Source organism: Chiloscyllium punctatum, chromosome 2, assembly GCF_047496795.1.
Source record: "Chiloscyllium punctatum isolate Juve2018m chromosome 2, sChiPun1.3, whole genome shotgun sequence".
Classification (NCBI taxonomy): Eukaryota; Metazoa; Chordata; class Chondrichthyes; order Orectolobiformes; family Hemiscylliidae; genus Chiloscyllium; species Chiloscyllium punctatum.
In genome coordinates, this window is record NC_092740.1 from 24174420 (window position 1) to 24197049 (window position 22630).

At 42.2% G+C, this 22630-nt stretch overlaps 1 protein-coding gene across 1 annotated transcript in view; it reads right to left on the minus strand.

Moving 5' to 3' along the window:
* The window catches only part of gpm6ab (glycoprotein M6Ab), a 238684-nt gene that overhangs the window by 50249 nt on the left and 165805 nt on the right, over positions 1-22630 (minus strand). The window contains exon 2 of the mRNA XM_072594582.1: positions 6369-6561. Coding sequence (XP_072450683.1) covers positions 6369-6561 — 193 coding nt within the window. The remainder of the gene's footprint in view (positions 1-6368; positions 6562-22630) is intronic.

Genomic DNA, 22630 nt, shown 5'->3' on the forward strand with positions numbered 1-22630 from the left:
TGCAAAGATCAAAATCAAATGATTAAACTGTTCAATCAATGAGCACAAAATGCTATTATTCAGACCACAATGTTCCTCCAATGCCTTGATCCAGCTTCTTTCAGCCTAGAACTTCCTCCCTAAAGACATTAACAATGTTCCTACACCAAATGAACACCACAGTTCAAGAGGACAGCTTGTCATTGCCCTCTCAAGGGAATACAGAAATGGACAATAAATGCTGGCCCCTGCCGCTGAGTCCACAACCCATGAATGAAAGAAAATAATACCCTCACTGTGTCAATTGATTGTTTGAATTCCTGTGGATGGGGAAACAGAATCCAAGAGTTTATCTCATTGCATCAATTTAACTGAATTAAATGAACAGCATTCACTAAGTAAGTGATACACAATGGATCAAGAGTGCTCAATTTAGTTCCACTTGGTATTCACAGATAAGACTTGCTATTATGTTACACATATATCAAGTCCCTCAGGGTGGTTAGCTCAGATGGAAAGACAGTATTGCAAAATGATGCTAATGGTGCTGGTTCAATTCCTGCACAAGAGAGGAAAAGGAAATGAATGTATCAGAGAAATAGGGCCGATTTGAAAGTACAGGATGAGTCTTTCTAATATGTCTGACTTGCCAGTTCTTACTGGCTTTATCTTCTGAGGAACCAGTTGCTGTACTTTATGGAGGTCATGTGTGTTAATGATACCCTACAAGTGTGGAGAGTTACCCTCTGACTATTGGGAATCAAATTGTCTCTCTCTCCTCATGGTGACAGATGCCTGTGTTCCTTTGAGGTTGTAGATTGGAGATGATGGGTGTGTCCCTATTTACAGCATGATATTCAGTTCTAGACATGACATCTCAGAAAGAATATATTAGGGAAGGATGTGACATGAGTGCAGTACAACGATGCCTTGCTGAACATTCTGGGGCGAAGTGTACATTCCCTTGAGCATAGAAGGATGACTGAAATCGAGACATTTGAGGAAATCTCGGGGATTGAAAGGGTATAATAGATAGAAACTATTTCTTCAGGTAGGCAAGTCTCAAACAAAAGGGAACAACCCTAAAAATTGAGCTAAATATTCCAGGCTGTAACCAGGAAGTATTGCTCCACACAACGGTGAGTGCAAATCTGAAAACCCCTGCCTCCACCAAAAGACTTTTCAGGCTTGGGGGTAGAGTGAGTCACTTAAAAATTCCAAATTGACAGCGATAGAGTTTTATGCAAGAATAGTAAGATACAGAGCCAAAGGCAGGCAGATGGGTTCAAGACAGAGATCTGTTGTGATCTATCTGCTTGGTAAAAAAGATATGAGGGTATGATTGGTTCATTTCTGTCCTGGCTTTAGCATATCTAACATCAATACAGAAAATAATATAATTTCAGTGCACATAGAGGATGAAAGCACAAAGCTGTTTGTTATTCTGGATTTTATCTTCTAATGCCGACACTGACATTACTCTAAAACAAGTGGGAAGTTATATTTTTTCATCACATATGTGTGTATGGAGATTTGTGCTCTCACTCTGGTTCTCTCACAGTAGGAGAAAGTGAGGACTGCAGAGGCCGGAAATCAGAGTCAAAAAGCATGATGCTGGAAAGGTAGTATCCGAGGAGCAGGAAAGTCCACATTTCAGGCATCACATTCCTCATGCCCGAAACGTCAACCCTCCTGCTCCTCAGGTGCTGTTGTGCTTTTTTCAGCGCAACACTTCTCTCACAGTAGGTAAACGACAGAAAACTTGTTCTAAAATGTATTGTTTTGTTTTTAAGGTATCGCAAATCTCTTATCAATCTAGGGTTTTTATACTGTGCTATATCTTCAGCTACAAATTCCAAGTTGAAAGCCCAAGTCCGTATTGCAGAGGAGGAAAAAAGTGGATAAATCCCCAGGACTTGATCAGGTATACCCTAGAACTCTATGGGAAGCTGGGCCCCTTGCTGAGATATTTGTATCATCGATAGTCACAGGTGAGGTGCCAGAAGACTGGAGGTTCGCTAACGTGGTGCCACTATTTAAGAAGGGTAGTAAGGACAAGCCAGGGAACTATAGACCAGTGAGCCTGACGTCGGTGATGGGCAAGTTGTTGGAGAGAATCCTGAGGGACAAGATGTACATATATTTGGAAAGGCAAAGACTAATTAGGGATAGTCAACATGGCTTTATGCATGGGAATCATGTCTCATAAACTTGATTGAGTTTTTTGAGGAAGTAACAAAGAGGATTGATGAGGGTAGAGCAGTGGATATGATCTATTTGGACTTCAGTAATGCGTTCGACAAGATTCCCCATGGAAGACTGGTGAACAAGGTTGAATCTCATGGAATACAGGAAGAACTAGCCATTTGGATACAGAACTGGCTTAAAGGTAGAAGGCAGAGGGTGGTGGTGCAGGGTTGTTTTTCAGATTGGAGGCCTGTGACCAGCGGAGTGCCGTAAGGATCGGTGCTGTGTCCACTAATTTTCATCATTCATATGAATGATTTGTATGTAGGCATAAGAAGTGTAGTTGGTAAGTTTGCAGATGACACCAAAATTAGTGGACAGCAAAGAAGGTTACTTCAGATTACAACGGGATCTTGACCAGATGGGCCAATGGTTGAGAAGTGGCAGATGGAGTTTAATTTAGATAAATGTGAGATGCTGCATTTTGGGAAAGCAAATCTTAGCAGGACTTATACACTTAATGGTAAGATCCTAGGGAGTGTTGCTGAACAAAGAGACCTTGGAGTGCAGGTTCATAGCTCCTTGAAAGTGGAGTCACAGGTGGATAGGATAGTGAAGAAGGCATTTGATATGCTTTTCTTTGTTGGTCAGCGCATTGAATATAGGAGTTGGGAGGTCATGTTGCGGCTGTACAGGACATTGGTTCGGCCACTTTTGGAATATTGCATGTGAAACTTGAAAGGGTTCAGAAAAGATTTACAAGGATGTTACCAGGTTTGGAGGATTTGAGCTATAGGGAGAGGATGAATAGGCTAGGGCTGTTTTCCCTGGAGTGTCAGAAGGGTGAACATAGAACACAGAATGTCAAACATTACAGCACAGTACAGGCCCTTTGGCTCTCGATGTTGCGCCGACCTATCACACCAATCTGAAGCCCATCTAGCCTACACTATTCCATGTACATCCATATGCTTGTCCAATGATGACTTAAACGTACTTAAAATTGGCGAATCTACTACCGTTGCAGACAAAGCATTCCATACCCTTACTACTCTCTGAGTAAAGGAACTACCTCTGACATCGATCCTATATCCATCACCCCTCAATTTAAAGCTATGTCCCCTCGTGCTCGCTGTCACCATACTTGGAAAAAGGGTCTCCCTGTCCACCCTATCTAACCCTCTGATTATCTTATATGTCTCTATTAAGTCACCTCTCAACCTTCTTCTCTCTAACGAAAACAGCCTCAAGTCCCTCAGCCTTTCCTCGTAAGACCTTCCCTCCATAACAGGCAACATCCTAGTAAATTTCCTCTGCACCATTTCCAAAGCTTCCACATCCTTCTGATAATGCAATGACCAGAACTGTACATAATACTCCAAGTGCGGCCGCACCAGAGTTTTGTACAGCTGTAGCATAACCTCATGGTTCCGGAACTTGATCCCTCTATTAAGGGTGACCTTATAGAGGTTTATAAAATCTTGAGGGGCATTGATAGAATAAATGGACAAAGTCTCTTCCCTGGGGTGGGGGAGTCCAGAACTAGAGGGCATAAGTTTAGGTTGAGAGGGGAAAGATATAAAGGAGACCCAAGGGCCAACCTTTTCACGCAGAGGGTGGTACATGCATGGAATGACCTGTCAGAGGAAGTGATGGAGGCTAGTACAATTGCAACATTTAAGAGGCATTTGGATGGGTATATAAATAGGAAGGGTTTGGAGGGATATGGGCTAGGTGCTGGCAGGTGGGACTAGATTGGATTGGGATATGTGGTTGGCATAGGCGAGCTGGACCGAAGGATCTGTTTCCGTGTTGTACATCTCTAAGGCTCTATGACTCTTCACAGGTGTCCATTAACACAATAGCCTTGTATCTATCTTCTCAGAGGTGTACGTGGTCTTCAGAAATTGGACTTTGCTGCTAGTTTGAGAGAAGATCTTGTTTAATAATTAGGCAAATCAGTTATTCACATTCAGTTTATTTATAAGACTGTTTTATTCCTCCTCTTCTCAAAATGATATAGACTATCGCTGAGGAGATAATTCCCCAGGAACCAGTTGCCTTCTGCCATCTCACGTGTCAGAACAATAGTGTGATATTTAAACAGTGATTATCAGAGAGGCATAGAAGCATGTCATAACATCAATCCCTATTCTGACTCCAATAGATCTTAGGAACTGTGGTCACATGAAATAACCTTGATTGATTTCCCATCTCCAGGACTGTGAGACATCAGTCTTATCATTGTGCCCAAAACTCCCTTGGAAGGTATCAACTAAACCTGTAAATCAAACCTAAGACCTATTGGGCTGTATGTTGAGAGCAGCTTTCAGCTCGTGTTGTAACAATATGGTTTGTGTTGTAATCTTTTCCTGAACTGAATACCTGAAAGAAATGAAACAGCTCAAAGTGCAAACTACTGTTAAGACAGTATTAACTGACTTTTCGTCAAGCAGTTTTGTATAAAACTGAAATCCATTAGAGCAATAGTGAGATTTATCATTAGATAGCTTCTTTCATGGCTTTAGTGTATGTGTTTAAAAATTAATTCATAGGCTGTAAGCATTGATGGCTAGGTCAGGACTTTCTGCCCAATCTGTCTAATTCCGTGATAAGGAGGTGCTATGGTTTTGGATTGGGGTGGACAAAGTCAAAAGTTGTATGGCACCCACTTATGGTCCAACAGGTTTATTTGAAATCACAAGCTTTCAAAGTACTGCTCCTTCATTAGGTCATTTCACCTGACGAAGAGTAGTGCTCCAAAAGTTTGTGATTTCAAGTAAACCTGTTGGACAATAACCTGGTATTGTGTGACTGGATTAGTGGTGCTGGAAGAGCACAGCAGTTCAGGCAGCATCCAACGAGCAGCGAAATCGACGTTTCGGGCAAAAGCCCTTCATCAGGAATAAAACTGCTGACTTTATGTAATTCCTAATCACCTATAGGCCAGTTAAGAGTCAACCACTTTGATGTTGGTCTAGAGCCACATGAAGGCCAGACCAGGTAAAGATGGCAGATTTCATCCCCTAAAGGACATTAATGAACCAGATGGGTTTTAAACAACAATTGAGAATGGTCACCATTAGGTTAGTTTTTTTCTGCCAGAATGCTATTGCGTTCAGATTTCACCATCTACCATGGTGGAGTTTAAACCCTTGCCTTCAGAACATTAATTTGGGGTTCAGGATTACTGGCACAGTGGCATTATCACAACACCCCACCAACTCCCTGTCTTTTCAGAAGTTAAGCATGTTTGAACTACTGTTGGACTGATCTGATAATCTAGGCAAAAGTGAGATACTGGAAACCAGAGTTTAGATCAAAGTGGTGCTGGAAAAGCACAGCAGGTCAGGCAGCATCTGAGGAGCAGGAAAATCGATATTTCGGGCAAAAGCCCTTCAACAGGAATAGAGGCAGGAAGCCTCCAGTGTGGAGAGATCTGGAGGCTTCCTGCCTCTATTCCTGATGAAGGGCTTTTGCCCGAAACGTCGATTTTCCAGCTCCTCGGCTGCTGCCTGACCTTCTGTGCTTTTCCAGCACCACACTGATCTGATCTGATAACCTGTCCTGATGATGTTGACTTAGGGATGAGTACTAGGCCAACAGTGAATAATTAGCCATTCTTCTTTGAATTAATGCAGACAGACCTTCATTTAACATATCCAGGGTTTTGCACCTCTGGTCAGTGCTGCTTTATGAGTCAGAATGATATGCTCAAATCCCCGAAGAAAAGAAATCTTGAACCCACATCCTTGTTTTTTTTTTCTTTAAAATAGAAACATGTACACTGCTCATGAGGCCAGAATTTAATGTCCATCCCTAACCACCCAGAGGGCAGTTAAGAGTCAACCACATTGTTGTGGGCCTGGAGTCACATATAGGCCAGAACAGGTCAAGATGGCAACATGAGTGAACTAGCTGGGTTTGTATGGCAATTGGCAGTGGTTGCCATAGTCACCACTATGCTCACTTACAAATTCCAGACTTTTACTGAATTCGGATATCACCACATGCCATTGGCGGAATTGGACCAATGCTCCCAGAATAGATAGTTTGGAGTTCTGGATTACTAGACCAATGGGGCATTAATATTGCACAAGCTCTCCTGACTCAGAACCAAGAAAGAGCTGCCATTGACCTGATGAATCTGAGGCCTTTGCAGCACCAAGACCATAGATTAGATAAGAAGCAGGATTACTTACATAGTGAAAACATCTAAGGCGTCTCCAGCACCTTTTACCACCTCAAAGTTATTCTGCAGGATTGTGACTGTTCCAGAGAGCGCTTCATGGCCACAGCCACAGAACAGTGCCACCCCAGCATACAGAAGGATTGTGGCAATCAGCGATGCGTACGGAATACCACCCAGGCACTTGATGCAACACTCGAAGCATCCTGCAAAAAGAAAATAATTTAACCTTTAATATGGTATGATCACAATACCTAAACAAAAATCAAGCATAGCTAACTACTTTAGGAGTAAGAAGGCAGCTCGGGAAAGGGTAGTCTACTCCACAGCAAAGGAGCTGGAGAAAGTGAGTGAGTACTTCACATTAGTATTCACCAGTGAGAAAGATATGGATGATGAGGAGATTAGGAAAGGGTATGTTGAAGGGCCAGTTGATTTTAAGAAGGAGGACATGTTGAGCGTCTTGAAAATCTTTAAAGGAGTTAAGTCCCTAGGACCTGATGGGATCTATCCCAGGATACTGAAGGAGGCAAGGGGTTGATGGTTGGGGCTTTGACAGAGATCTTTGTATCCTCTTTAGCTACAGGGGAGGTCCCAGATGACTGGAGAATAACTACTGTTGCTTCTTTGTTTAAGGAGGGAAATAGGGATAATCCATGAAACGATAGACCACTGAGCCTTACATCCTTGAAGGTAAATTATTGAAGAAGATTTGTAGGGACAGGATTTACACATATTTTGAAAAGAATGGACCTATTAGGGATGGTCAGCATGGCTTCATGCAGGGGAGGTCTTGTCTCACAAATTTGATGGAGTTTTTGGAGGAAGTGATGGGTAAGGTAGTGGATGTTGTCTACATGGCCTTTACTAAAACCTTTGACAAGGTCCAGCATGGCTTGTCCAGCAGATTAAGTCACATGGGATCTATGTTAAATTGGTAAGTTGGATAAAAAATTGGCTTGATTAGAGTAGTGCTGGGGAAGCATAGCAGGTCAGGCAGAATTTGAGGAGCAGGAATATCAATGTTTCAGCAAAAGCCCTTCATCAGGGGAAGGTGCCAATCCTGCACCTCCACCCTCAGACCTCACCCCTCCAACCGCAACAAGGACAGAACCCCCCTGGTCCTCACCTTCAACCCCACTAAGCTCTGCATAAGTCGCATCATCCTCCACCATTTCCACCACCTCCAAACGGACCCCACAACCAGGGATATATTTCCCTCCCTACCCCTATCTGCTTTCCACAAAGATTGTTCCCTCCATGACTTCCTGATGAGGTCCAGGCCCCCCAACAACACATCGTCCCCTCCTGGCACCTTCATCTGCCACCACAGGAATTGCAAAACCTGCGCCCACAACTCCTCCCTCACCTCCATCTAAGGCCCCAAAAGTTCCTTCCATATCCGTCAAAGTTTTACTTGCACATCCACAAATGTCATTTATTGTATCCATTGCTCCCAATGCGATCTCCTCTATACTGGGGAGACTGGGCACCTTCTTGCAGAACGCTTTAGGGAACACCTCCAGGACACCCGCACCAAACAACCCCACCACCCCATGGCTGAACATTTCAACTCCCCCTCCCACTCTGCCGAGAACATGCAGATCCTGAGTCTCCTCCACCACCGCTCCCTCACCACCTGACGCCTGGAGGAAGAACACCTCATCTTCCGCCTCAGAACACTTCAACCCCAGGGCATCAATGTGGATTTCATCAGCTTCCTCATTTCCCCTCCCCCCACCTTACCCCAGTTCCAAGCTTCCAGCTCAGCACCATCCTCAGGACCTGTCCTACCTGCCAATCTTCCTTCCCACCTCTCCAACCCATCATCTTCATCCCTACCTTCATCCACCTATTGCACCCAGGACTTGTGCCTCACAACACACTTCACATTCAATAACCAAATATACGAACAAATCAACAGAACACCCATGGGCTCACCGATCTCTGGACTCATAACAGAAGCAGTAATGCAAAGGTTAGAACAAACAGTCTTACCACAACTTCAACCCAAACTCTGGGTCAGATACGTGGATGACACCTTTGTAATAATTAAAAACACAGAAATAGAGAACACACACCAGATCATCAACGCCACACTCACAGGAATCCGATTCACTAGAGAGGAAGAAAAGGACAACCAACTCCCATTCCTAGACGTGATGGTAAAAAGAACACCGAACGGAGAATTCACCACAAAGGTTTACAGGAAAGCCACACACACAGACCAAGTCCTAAACTATGAAAGCAACCACCCCAACACATACAAACAAAGTTGCATCCAGGACACTATTCAAAAGGGCCACAACACACTGCAGCACACCAGAACTGCAAAAAGAGAAAGAGGAACACCTATACAAAGTATTCGCCAAAAACGGATACCCTCGCAATTTCACCAACAGATACCTAAGGGAGAGACAACGGAACGAGGACATGCCGCAACCCAAAGGACTAGCCACACTACCATACATCAGGAGCATTTCTGAACTGACAGCCAGACTACTGCGACCACTAGGACTCATAACCGCACACAAACCAACAGCCACGCTCAGACAACAACTCACCAGAACAAAGGACCCAATACCCAACATGAGCAAAACTAATGTAGTGTACAAAATCCCATGCAAGGACTGCACAAAACACTACATCGGACAAACAGGAAGACAGTTAACGAACCGTATACATGAACACCAACTAGCCACGAAACGACACGACCAGCTATCCTTAGTAGCCACACACACAGATGACAAGCAACATGAATTCGACTGGGACAACACTACCATTATAGGGCAAGCCAAACAGAGAACAGCCAGGGAATTCCTAGAGGCATGGCACTCATCCACAGACTCTATCAACAAACACATCGACCTGGACCCAATATACCGGCCACTACAGTGGACAGCTCGAACTGACAACCGGAAGCGGCAGAGACAGGCCACTATAAATGCCGGAGGAAACAGCACAGAAGCGCTTCACAGGAGGCTCCCAAGCACTGACGATGTCACCTAGACAGGGGACGAAACGTTTGCAAGACAAATTCCCAGCTCGGCGAACAGAACCACAACAACGAGCACCCGAGCTACAAATCTTCTACCAAACTTTGAATGTTCTGTGCTGTAGTAGACATGTTAAGCCAAATTGCCTCAAGTTTATATTTTGTGCACAATAGAGATGTGGAGAATCTTGGGACCAATCATCTTCAGCTGCTTTTTCAATGACCTTCTCTTCATCATAACTTCAGAAGTTAAAGATTTTCATTGATAACTGAGTAATGTTCAGCATCATTCATAACTGAAGTAGTCCATGTTCAAATGCAGCAAAACATGGACAACATCCAAGTTTGAGCTGAAAAATGGCAAGGAGCAAACACTAAGTCAAGCAATGAACATTTCTAACAGTTGAGAATCTAACCATCATTCCTTGATATACAATGGTGTTACCATCACTGCTTCCCACCCATCAGGATCTCTTGGGCTACCACTGACCGGAGAAGCTGATTTGGTTGACCCATATAAATACAATGGCTACAAGACCAAGTCAGATGCTAGGAATATTGCTGGAAGTAACGCACTTACTGAGTTCCTAAAGCCTGATGGAATACACTGCACTTGCTTGGTTGAGTGTAGTTCAAACAAAACTCAAGAAGCTTTGACCCCATCCAGCAGTCCACTTGATTGTCACCACATCCACAAGCATTCATTCCGTCCACCACTGATGCTCAGTAGCAGCTGTGTGTGCCAGCACCAAAATATATTGCAGGAATTCACAAGGCTCCTTAGATAGTGCTTTCCAAATCCGTGACTACTTCCACCTGGAAGGACAAAAATCTGCAACTCCCTCTTTAATGATGCTGTTGGTCTACCTACACTGAATGTACTGGAGTGGTTCCAAACAGCAACTCTTCACTATCTTTTCAATAGTATTTAAGGATAGGCATTAAATACTGGCTGCGCTGGTAAAGCACATATCCCCTAAATGACAAGAAATAAGATTAATTCATGATACGGATTGGGACAGACTGAATGAATTTAATGGCCTTATTCTGTGCTGTGATTCTGTGAATTAAATACGCTGCAGCAGTGTAAGCTGAAGACACTAACGTAAGCAGTTACAAGCCCTTTATAGACATTTAGACCAATACTGGACTCAAAATTGTCTATTTGTCAAGGTAGCATGATACAACTTCAAGAACAGAGATTTTCTGTTTGCTCTGAAGTTGAAAGATAAATGAACTTGGGACTGATTTCCAACCGTATCATCAATTATCTAAAAGAAATCTATTAGGATAAAAGATCAGTGTGGGAAAGGAGGTCAGTACTGAGACAAGGACAACAAAAACAGTTATCCTCAGTTTAAAATGATGTGGAAGTGAAATGACACAAATGAACGTGATAATGTGGTTAGGGAGGCCAGGAAAAATAGGCACAAAGATCGGTATTGCTGGGAAGACAAATAATTGAGTTAAATGATTTTGCATTTGAAAATGGGACAATGAAAAGGAAGTCTATTTATAACTGCTTCAGATACATGGATGTGTGAACATCCAGAGTTAAAATTTCAGTCAGGTTCAATGGCATCATTAGCAGCATAAGAAGGAAGTCAACTTGCCAACACATGGAGAAAAAGCTGGTGGAAGGAAACAACAGTCACTGCAGTTGCTTGTCGATCTGCAGGAGGTGAATGGGGGATCAGTTGAAGCCCATGCAATAAATGGACAAGTATGTCCAAAGGAAACACATAAGCTGATTCCAGAGATGTCGATTTTCCTGCTCCTCAGATGCTGCCTGACCTACTGTGCTTTTCCAGCACCACACTCTCAACTCTGATCTCCAGCATCTGCAGTCCTCATGTTCTCCTAATGTAAAAACACAGGGCATCGCTGTCAAGCAACATTGGAGGAAAACCCAGCAGACATCAAAGTTAACGTAGGGCTATTGGTCTATTTGAGACCATATTTTAGAATATGAGTTCCCTGACTGGGGCTGTTAATCCTGTCCAATCAAGGAGCCCTAGTTGACAGATATGAACAGGGGTGACAGGGATTCAGCCATGAATGCAGAAACAAAGGATGACTTGGTGACAAGATGTGAAAATTCTTATAATGGACGGGTGATAGCTCTAATCCTGTTCAATGGGCAAGGCAAATTCCCCAATTGGGTAATGAATGGTCAGAAGCAAACGTTGTTTGGAAAGAACTGTTTAAGAGCATTGAATTTAAATTGAAACAAGATTTTTCTCAAAGAAGTGAAACCCACAACATAAGGCAATGTGATCACCAAGTATCCTTGGGTAATTAGTGATTCTGGTCACATTGTTAATGAATATAAAACCATGAATGAGGGGTCTTGTGGTGCAGTGGCAGTCATAGAATCATATAGTGTAGAAACAGCCTACCATGTCTATGCTGACTAACTACCCCTGCACTTGGTCTACAGCCTACCTGGTGTCCATATCTCTGGGGCAGGAGTATTGAGTTCAAGTCCCACCTGCTCCAGATATGTGTAATAAAATCTGAACAGGTTAATTAGAATAAAATAAATCTATAAGACCAAGGTGAAGCTTCCGCACATTCTGAGTCAGGGAGTTCCAAAGTTGCACAACCTCAGAGATAAAAGCTTTCCCGCAAATCTCTCCTAAAAGTGTGATCCTGATTTTTAAACTATGTCCCCAGGTCCAGACGCATCCGTAAGATTAACCATCTTTTCCACATTCACTTTATTAAGACCATTCAGGATCTTACAAGCTTCAATTAAATCATCCTTCACTATTCTATTTACTACCATAGTGGTGCTACAAAAAGCAAGTGGTCGTATAAAATTAATGAGATCAATGATAAAGTAATTGTAAATCAGCTGCTACAATACACTCTGTCCAATAATTTACCAAATGTTGCATCAGAGTGTCCGATTGTTTTCAAAATTAGATTATTTAAGGCAGGTAGGGATGTGTAATAAATGCTGGCCCAGATAACAAACTCACAATCTTTGAATGAATAAAAATAAAATCAAAGAGTGCTGACCTAACCAGTGATACCCACATCCTGTGAAAGAGAAATAAAAACAACATGACCTTTCGAAAATATTCCTGCTGAACAGATTTGTAATACTCGCTAACAGACTGCTATTATTAACAACGTTCCTTCCTCAGCCAGAATCTGCAACAGAATCTCTGACACTGGCTCGTGATTGTGGGTGAAAGTACTGTACAGTGCAATGGAACGAGTTAGACCCAGTGAGCCCCCTTCCCATAGTGGTGTCATTTACAAGTGAAAGGACAGAGCCAAATGCAATGAGGAAAGAACAACGTAGAAACTAACAGGATCCCATTATTGTATTTGGGTCTGAAGGGGTTAAAACCAAGGAGTGTCATAAGCATCACCCTGCATTTCAAATGGACTTATGAGGATCTCAAAGGAGTGACACCTTACATCAAGTCCTCCTCAATGTCTCTGTCACAGTCTTGATCATACCAATGTATTATATGAGTAGTTTTTAACATATAATCAAATATGCAAGACACTCTTCCAGTTATCCCAGATGTGCTTTTCTTTGACACAAGCAAGCCCTGTTGATTCCTACACTTAAAGAGAATAGTTGCAGTAACCTTCATGAGCAGTGGCTTTCACACAGCAAAATGCTAAAAATCAAAACAAAAACAGGAAGTACCTGGAGAAACTCTGCAGATCAGGCAGCATCTGTGGAGAGAGAAAAAATTAGCATTTCAAGTCCAGTGTGACTCACCTTCATGCTGGGCTTGAAATCTAAACTGTTTTTCCCTCCATAAATGCTGCCTGACCTGCCTTGTGTCTCTAGCAATGTTGTTGGAGTTTAGATAGCCCTGCAATGACCCTGTAAATTATTCAGCTGCCTTCAAATGGATAGCACACCATGAACTTCTCACGATGATTAGGGATTAGTTCGTGAATGCTAGCCATTACCATTGATTCTGTGCCAGGATAAACAAAACCAGAAAGCAAATCAAAAACAAATTTTTGTTTAACTTCTGTTGGGTTACCGAATCTAAAAATCAGCATGAAGTGATTGTAATTCCTTAAAATCTCTGTCATTTTCTGTTTTTCACAGTGTAGTGTACAGAGGCATCCAGGAAGTGAATGGGAGAAATGAGTTTGAAATGTACTGTGATGACTGATAAGACTATGCTTAGGGAAGAGGAAGCCATGTGCACAGTTTATTTATCAGTAGTCATGTTTCCATAGTATCTGAAACCTATAAGGCCTTTCCTGCAGAGAAGAGCATCCATAACAAGGTGTATAGGGTTTCACACAACTGTGACAGCAATTCCAGTGACACTGAGAATGTTTGTCGTTAAGTCATTAACAAAGAGCATTTCAAGTGGCTTGACAAACGATAACATCTTGACAAACCATCAACGCTTAGTTTGGAAGAGAATCCTTACTTCTCCTACCACCTTGAACAGTCCAGAGATGATTGACTCAACATGGATTGACTCCTTATTGTTTGAAGCTGGGACAAGAAACACTTTGAGAGGGCTTCAGAGGAAAAATAACATTCAATATTGTGGATGGGGGGAAACTGTTTCACAGGCAGGAGGGACAGTAACCAGCAGAAACAGGTTAAAAATAATTGGCCAGGGGAATGAGATGAGGAGATTTTTTTAAAAAATTACGTCAATGATTTGTTGGGGTCTGAAATGCACTGCCTGATAGGGTGGTCAAAAGCAGATTAAATTTTTAAAAGGAATTTGGGGGATTTGACTTTCTGAAGTTAGTTGATTATTTACTTGCAAGGCTATGGGGATAGGCTGTTTGCATAACTGTTTCAAAGAGATGGTCCAGATATGATAGGCTGAACTGTCCTCACTGATGTTGGTAAGATTGTGTGCTTCTATGACTCAGGTATATATAGTGGCCAGGATGCCAGAGAGAAGTCAGCTACTCTTTAAATTGCCTCGTGAGATCTATTGCATTCACCTAAGAGGGAGGATGGTACACCAGTTTAATACCTCAGTATTGACAATGTTCCTTGTGTTCTATGCTGGACAATGCTTTGAATTCTCTGCATGCATGTAATATCTGTGTTCAGCAGGCAAAAACATTAACAATGTTGGATTATGGTGCAGGCAACTTAGCCACCAATAAGGAATAGAAAGGAATGGTGGCTCAATGGTTAGCACTGCAGCCTCACAGTACCAGGGACCTGGGTTCGATTCCAGCCTCTAGGCGACTGTGTGGAGTTTGCACCTTCCCCCTGTGTCTGTGTGGGGTTTTCTCCTGTTGCTCTGGTTTCCCACTACCATCCAAAAATGTGCAGGTTAGGTAAGTTACGTTAGGTTCATTTGTCAGGGCTGAAAATGTATTGCTGGAAAAGCGCAGCAGGTCAGGCAGCATCCAAGGAGCAGGAGAATCAATGTTTCGGGCATGAGCCCTTCTTCAGGAATGAGGAAAGTGTATCCAGCAGGCTAAGATAAAAGGTAGGGAGGAGGGACTTGGGGGAGGGGCGTTGGAAATGCGATAGGTGGAAGGAGGTTAAGGTGAGGGTGATAGGCCGGAGTGGGAGTGGGAGTGGGAGTGGGGGTGGGGGCGGAGAGGTCAGGAAGAAGATTGCAGGTTAGGAAGGGGGTGCTGAGTTCGAGGGTTGGGACTGAGACAAGGTGGAGGGAGGGGAAATGAGGAAACTGGAGAAATCTGAGTTCATCCCTTGTGGTTGGAGGGTTCCTAGGCGGAAGATGAGGCGCTCTTCCTCCAGCCGTCATGTTGCTATGGTCTGGCGATGGAGGAGTAAATGGAGGACTAAATTTGTCAGGGGTAAATGTAGGGGAATGGGTTGGGGTAGGTTTCTCTTCAGAGGGTTGGTGTGGACTTGATGGGCCAAAGGGCCCGTTTCCACACTGTAGGGATTCTAATTCTAAAAACTGGAGTGTGATTACAGATGTATGTATGTGGTGTGACCATACTAAAAAAATTGCTTCATGCACTTCAGATCTACTTTCCTTTTTTATAGTGTGGCAATGGTGACATTTATTGCCCAACCTCTCACTACCCTTGAGAAGGAAGTGGTGGTGAGCATCACTAGCAACACTGTCACAACAGTATTCACCACGACAAGTGACCCAGCCATTCCATAGATGTTTCCAGTCGTGCAAGCGCACAACAGAGATTGAGCACTTTCACATGAGTGAGAGAATACCTAAACTGTTCCTGATAGTGAAATATCACATTCACTCTCCTAGCTGTGCTTTGTAATGCCTGCCTTTCACATTGTAGTGAGTTTATTGATTATAATAAAATATTTAATGACTGTTGATGACCTTTGGCTTCAGAATGTAAATTTGCACTCAAAGTATGATAATTGATTAATGACAGCTGGTATAGACAATAAAATCTGTTGTGTCAATAATGAGACATGAGAAGGTGGTAAGGCCAGGTCTTGTTTTGCAATAATGGGTAGTGTCCCTAGTGCTGAGCCAAAAGCTTTCAGCTTCAAAACCCAGTCCAGGGCCATGGGTGGTACCTTCACCACGTTGCCAAACAGTCTGATTATCAACTTGCAAATCCTTCTGATACATCTAATGCAAGCAGTAGGAGCAGGACAATCTTGTGGTAGCTGCAATGTAACAACCTCCCCATATTGCAAGCTTTATATCTCCCTTTGATGGGCTTTCAGGAGAAGAACGATGGCTGATGATCCAGTCCATCCACACGTCATTTTATCAGAACACTATGCATTGGAAACTCGAGATAGCAAGAAGATTTCTTCCTAAAATATCAAAGTATTTTTCCATTTGAAATCCTCCACAAAACAGACTTATTGAAATAATTCCACAGAGGCTGGAATCTTGTCACCAAGTCACCCTATATTTACAGACAAACAGTCTCTAGTATTGCCTCTTTCGAGCCAGCTCCCAGAATCTCTGACACTCCTCTTTTAATTTATCAGTCAGAGCTCCCTGATTGAACCAGATTAACAGCCCCAATCAGGGAACTCACATTGTATGAGGTCCAACTGGCTGATTTTGTCACAATCACTGCAAGCATATTTGGTAGAACAAAGAAAAGCTTGAATTCACGTAGCGCCCATTACCAACTCAGGGCGTCCCAGAGCACTTCACAACAAATGTAGTGTAATCACTGATGTAACGTAGGAAATGAAGCATTCAAATTGAACAGGGAGAAAGTGAGGACTGCAGATGCTGGAGATCAGAGTCAAAAAGTATGGTGCTGGAAAAGCACAGTTGGTCAGGCAGCATCTGAGAAGATTCCTGACGAAGAGCTTATGCTCGAACCTTTGATTGTCCTGCTCCTTGGATGCTGCCTGACTGGATTGCTTTTCCAGCAACATACTTTTTGATTCAAATTGAATGGCGAACACTCACAGATAGCGACAAAGAAATAATCAAGCAGTCTGTTTGATTTTTGCTGTTTCACAGACAAACGTTAATAAGGTCACCAAGAAGATATACTGGATTAGTGGTGCTGGAAGAGCACAGCAGTTCAGGCAGCATCCAAGGAGCAGCGAAATCGATGTTTCGGGCAAAAGCCCTTCATCAGGAATAAAGGCAGTGAGCCTGAAGCGTGGAGAGATAAGCTAGAGGAGGGTGGGGGTGGGGAGAGAGTAGCATAGAGTACAATGGGTGAGTGGGGGAGGAGATGAAGGTGATAGGTCAAGGAGGAGAGGGTGGAGTGGATAGGTGGAAAAGGAGCTAGGCAGGTTGGACAAGTCCGGACAAGTCAAGAAGATATGTCTACTCTTCTTCAAAACATGAAAACTTTGATGTCTGTAGGATAGCAGACAAGAATCGTTTTTAACATTTGATCAGAAAACTAGCAACCATGACAACTCTGCACTCTCTCAGCAAAAAACATCAAGGCGTAGTTCTTCTACAACCATTAGAAATAATAATCTGAATGTTGATATCTGTCAACAGTAATCAAATTAATTTACCTCTCCTTCATTCTTCAGTCCTTCGTCCAATTGTAATATTGGAACAGAGAATTATAAAGTCACAAATATTGGCATTCAATCCCTTCCTGTATTGAAATTCATATGTCACATTACTAGCCTGTGTGATAGGCAGAACGTAGTCAAAGTCATTTACTGCCTTTGTTAAAGATTTCATGTAATCCTTGTGCTGACTTAATATTTAAGGCCATCTGTTCACCACTTACAAATTCTCTATCCTCAGTTTGGTTTATGACATTGTTGCACTTATATCCAAAATGTTTCAAAGCTTCAGACCTCTCAGTTGTCATTTCTTCCCTTTCTGTGACTTTCTCTCCCAACCTCAAGACGACACTTTGGTCAATCAGAGTCAACTTACTTGGATTACGTTTAAACCAAGCTTGGCAGTTAACTGTTAGTCATGCTTGAACTGATCTATTCTCCCTGGCAGTGCCTCCATCAATCACAATCGATTTACCAACCAATGAGCAACCTCAACTCTTATGTCAGAAGATATTGTTCTGCTTTACACTGGCAATCTTATGAATGACCTGATGAGTGCAAACCAGAAAGCTTGGATAAAATGTGCCTTTTCGGCAATACTTAAATGTAAAGCTGAGAAGGAAATCTAATCTGAATTTGACAAAAAACAGAAAAACAAAGTTTAAATTGTAGCTGAGAATTTGCCTAATTTTGATAACAAATCTCAAAGTTCCTTATACAGGAAGTACAACTTTGATTTAATTTAGTTAACTAATATCTGCTGAGGACCAAATCTAGAACAGAGCTTCATCATTTATTGACAGCAGATAAATAAAGGGTCAGTTCCTTTGGCAACTGATTCATATCAAATGCTGGATTCCTCAAAATTAATTTTTAACTACTGATTCTACCATTTATTATTAGACTTACACCCAATAATTAAACTGAATCAAATAACTGATAACAATTCTATTGCTGCCTGATGGTGCCTTGGAAAAAAAAATTCTTTAAGATCCATAGTTGCTTCCAACAAGTTGCAGTCTCTTACTTTCCCTCCAAATATTTTCTTTTCTTAACACCCAAAACAAAATTTTCTGACGATGTGTTTTGAATAGATTAGATTATTTACAGTGTGAAAACAGAACCTTCAGCCCAACAAGTCAACACCGATCCTCGAAAGAGTAACCCACCCAGACCCATTCCCCCTGACTAATGCACCCAGCACTATGGGAAATTTAATATGGCCAATTCACCTGACCTGCACATCTTTGGACTGTGGGAGAAAACTGGAGCACCTGGAGGAAAGCCACACAGAGAATGTGCAAACTCCACACAGACAGTCACCCAAAGTGGGAATTGAACCTTGGTCGCTGGCACTGTGAGGCAGCAGTGCTAACCAGTGAGCCACCATGCTGCCCCTAAAAGCAAATGGATGATGAGGGCACTATCAAATGATATATATGATGGTAACATTATTATTTCGAAATGCAGAAGTGGTGCCACATGAAGAAAATGGCAACGTTACCAGGAGTAACAGTTATTAGAACACTGGATGAGAGCAATTCAATTCTGCCTTCACAAAACTTGAATAAGATTTGTTCTTTTCATGGTTAATATGCCACTGTGCTTTTAAGAGAGAGTCATGCTTATGCTATCATCTCATCTTGTAAAGATCTCATAAAGATCTCTTGTAAAGATCTCATACTGCATCTTACATCAGCTCACTTGACGCATGGTATTTTACTGGATGTAGATGTCACTGGCCAGTATTTATTGCCCATCCTTAATTGCCCAAAGGGCAGTTAATAGTCATTAATGTTAGCATGTGGCATGGTGGCTCAGTGGTTAGCACTACTGCCTCACAGCACCAGGGACCCAGGATTGATCCCAGCCTTGGGTGACTGTCTATTTTGATTTTGTACATTCTCCCCGAATCTGCGCGGTTACCTCCGGGTGCTCCAGTTTCCTCCCAAAATCCAAAGATGTGCAGGTTAGGTGAATTGGCTGTGCTAAATTGCCCATAGAATTCAGGGATGTGTAGATTAGGTGCATTAGTCTGGAGTAAATGTAGAGTAGTAAAGGAATGGCTCTGGGTGGATTACTCTTCGAAGGGTCGGTGTGGACTTGTTAGGCCAAATGGTCTGTTTCCAGACTGTAGGGATTCTTTGATTCTAATATTGTTGTGGATCTAGAGTCACATGTAGGCCAAACTGGATAAGGATAGCAAATTTCCTCAGACTCAGATTGAACCAGATTGGATTTCCTGACAATCCGCAATGGTTTAATGGTCATTAGGCATTTAATCTCAGATTTGTTTTTTATTGAATACAAATTCCACCATTTGCCTTGGTGGGATTCAAACCTAGGTTTCTGGATGTCTGGATTAATAGTCCAGTGATAATAGCGTTAGGCCTTCACCTCCCCAGGAGGACATAAGAGCTGATATAAGAATATAAGAACTAGGAGCAGGAGTAGGCAACTCAGCCCCTTGAGCCTGCTCCATCATTCATTATGATCATGGCTGATCTCATCTTAGCCTCAACTTCACTCTCCTGCTCATTGTCCACAACACATCAATCCATTACTAATTAAATACCTATCTAGCTCCTCCTTCATTTTAGTCAATGTCCCAGCATCCACTGCACTCTGAAATAGTGAATTCTACAGATTCATGACCTTTGAGAGAAGTGATTTCTCTTCATCTCTGTTTTAGATCTGCCACCGCTTATCCTAAAACTATAACCTCTCATTCTACATTGCCTCACAATATCTTCTGTACATCTACTTTGTCAATCTCTTTACCATCTTATATACCTCAACCAAATCAAATCAATTAGATCTTCTCTCATTCTTCGAAACCACAGAGCTTATATGCAATACTAGCTTTTTACACCTCCATTTTTCTCAGAAGAAGCTGTACCTAGGACCTTTGTACTGAAAATGGCGCTGTAAGCACCAACTCATACACTTTTTACTGTGCTCTTTTGAGTACATGTGACAATAAAGCTAGTTCTAATTCTAATTCTAAACTTTACAATCTCTCTTCATGACATTCACTCTTAGGTTCTTATACTCATTGAGATAAGCATTGCAGTATTCAGTAATGATTTGGAGGTACCAATGTTGGACAGGGTGGACAACATTAAAAATCACACAACACTAGGTTATAGTCCAACAGACTTCGTAGCAACAGGAACCGAAACTAACATGATTGTTCGAAAAGGTGAAAGACTTAAGCTAAATTTATTTAGTATTCCATTCCATGACACTGCAATCTCGTTGCTATAAAGTTTGTGTCTTATGATTCTGCTCCACAACCACCCGATGAAGAAGCAGCGCTCCGAAAGCTAATGCTTCCAAATAAACCTGTTGGACTATAACCTGGTGGTGTGTGATTTTTGACAGTCTCCAAAAAAATAGCCTACTGGAGGCAATTCCTCATTAAGAATGGCGTTTGATCTGGACTCTTCGATACTCTGTAACTTTTTCTTTCCTTTAGATTTTACATTCTGTATTTCTGTAACTTACCAAGGTCTTTTCTGAACTTCTCAGAAACTCAGCTGCAGGAGAATAGTTCCAAACTGATTCAAGTGAAAGATCATGACTTTGGTGGTCTGAATTACTGAAGGGGTGCTTGCATGAAGTGGAAAGACAAAATTAAATTGTTCTGACGTGACTGCTTTTAGAAGGCATCGTAAAAATAAACAGGCGTGGGCTCTTTCATTCAAAGTTGGGAAACAAAGTTGTGAATTATCACGGTAATATCCTTTGTTAAGAAACTAACTCGTACTAAATCTCTTTGATTGTACTGAGTTCTGTATGTACTAGACAGCGATTATCCAATAAACTTCGCAGCAGATTGCACAGCCTCCTAAAGGTTTTTGAGTTAATTCATGACAGAGAGACCTTCTGGTGGTTTAGTAGCTGTGCTTATTAATGCTGCAACAGGAAAGGACAGAGTCCTGTTGGTGGCAGCTATACGGTCAGTGAAAGCAATATAATCCTTGTAGCTTAATATATTGCATACTACAAACAATGCTTAATCTCCAATATCGATCCATTGATGCTTAATCACCAAATAAAGGCTTTGAATAATGCTTACCTGTCAATGCTGAAAAGCAGCAGTTCAGATCCTGACCAAAGGGCAGTTGGGTCCAGGACACAGTGATTGCAAGGGGCAGCTGGCTATTGAGCTCAGTCGCTATACTGAAACCAGATGAGGGAGATAATTGGAAAAGGGCTTCCACAGACCCCCTAACCCAAAACCCCCTCATCTCACCTCACCACTGAGTCAGTGCTAGCAATTTCCCTGTAGAGCTAACAGCCGTGCTCTAGCACTACAGCTGCAAGTTCTCTGTCTCAGTAGTCACTAGTAATCTAATCAATAGCCCCAAAGAGACTTGGGACTTGGGAGTGTGGTTGAGTAGATCTTTAAAATGTCATGAACAGGTGCGGGAAATAATCCACGAAGCCCTCATGGAATGCTGGCCTTTATATCTAGAGGATTGGAGTATAAGGGTGCTGATATTATACTATAGTTATACAAAACTGTAGTTTGACACAAGTGGGAGTACTTTGAGCAGATCTGAGCACTGCCACTCAGGAAGGATATATTGACTTTGGAGGGAGTACTACATAGGTGTAATGGACTGATAACTGGACTTCAGGATTTAAGTTATGAGGAAATTATTCAAATTAAGTCTGTTTTCTCTAGAATTTAGATAGTTAAGGAGTGATCCATTAGAAGTCTTCAAGATTTTAACAGAAAAATAAAGGGTAGATAAAGATATACTGTTTGGAGATTCTAGAACTACAGGGTTACACTCTGGGAATTAGCATTAGATTGTTCAGTTGAGAAGTTTGGAAGCACTTCTGCACACAAAGAGTGGTAGATATTTTGACCTCTCTTCCACAAATGGCAATGGGTGCTGCATCAGTCATTGATTATAAATTTGAGATTGGTGAATTTTTGTTAAGCAAAGATACTAAGGGATTTTTAAAATTCATTCGCGGGACATGGGCATCGTTGGTTAGCAGCATTTACTGCCCATCCCTAGTTGCCCTTCAGAAGGTGGTGATGAGCTGCCATCTTGAACTGCTACAGTCCACATGCTATGAGTTCAGCCGCAATGCCCTTAGTGAGAGAATTCCAGGATATTAACCCAATGACAGAGAAGGAATGACAGTATATTTCCAAATCAGGATGGTGAGTGGCTTAGAGGTGCCGCTGCTCCAATTTATCTGCTGCCCTTGTCCTTCTAGACTGAAATGGGTTTGGAAGGTGCTACGTAAGAATCTTTGGTGAATTTCTGCAATGCTCGTAGATGGTACACATTGCTGCTACTGAGCAGTCGTTGTGATTATGATGCCAAGG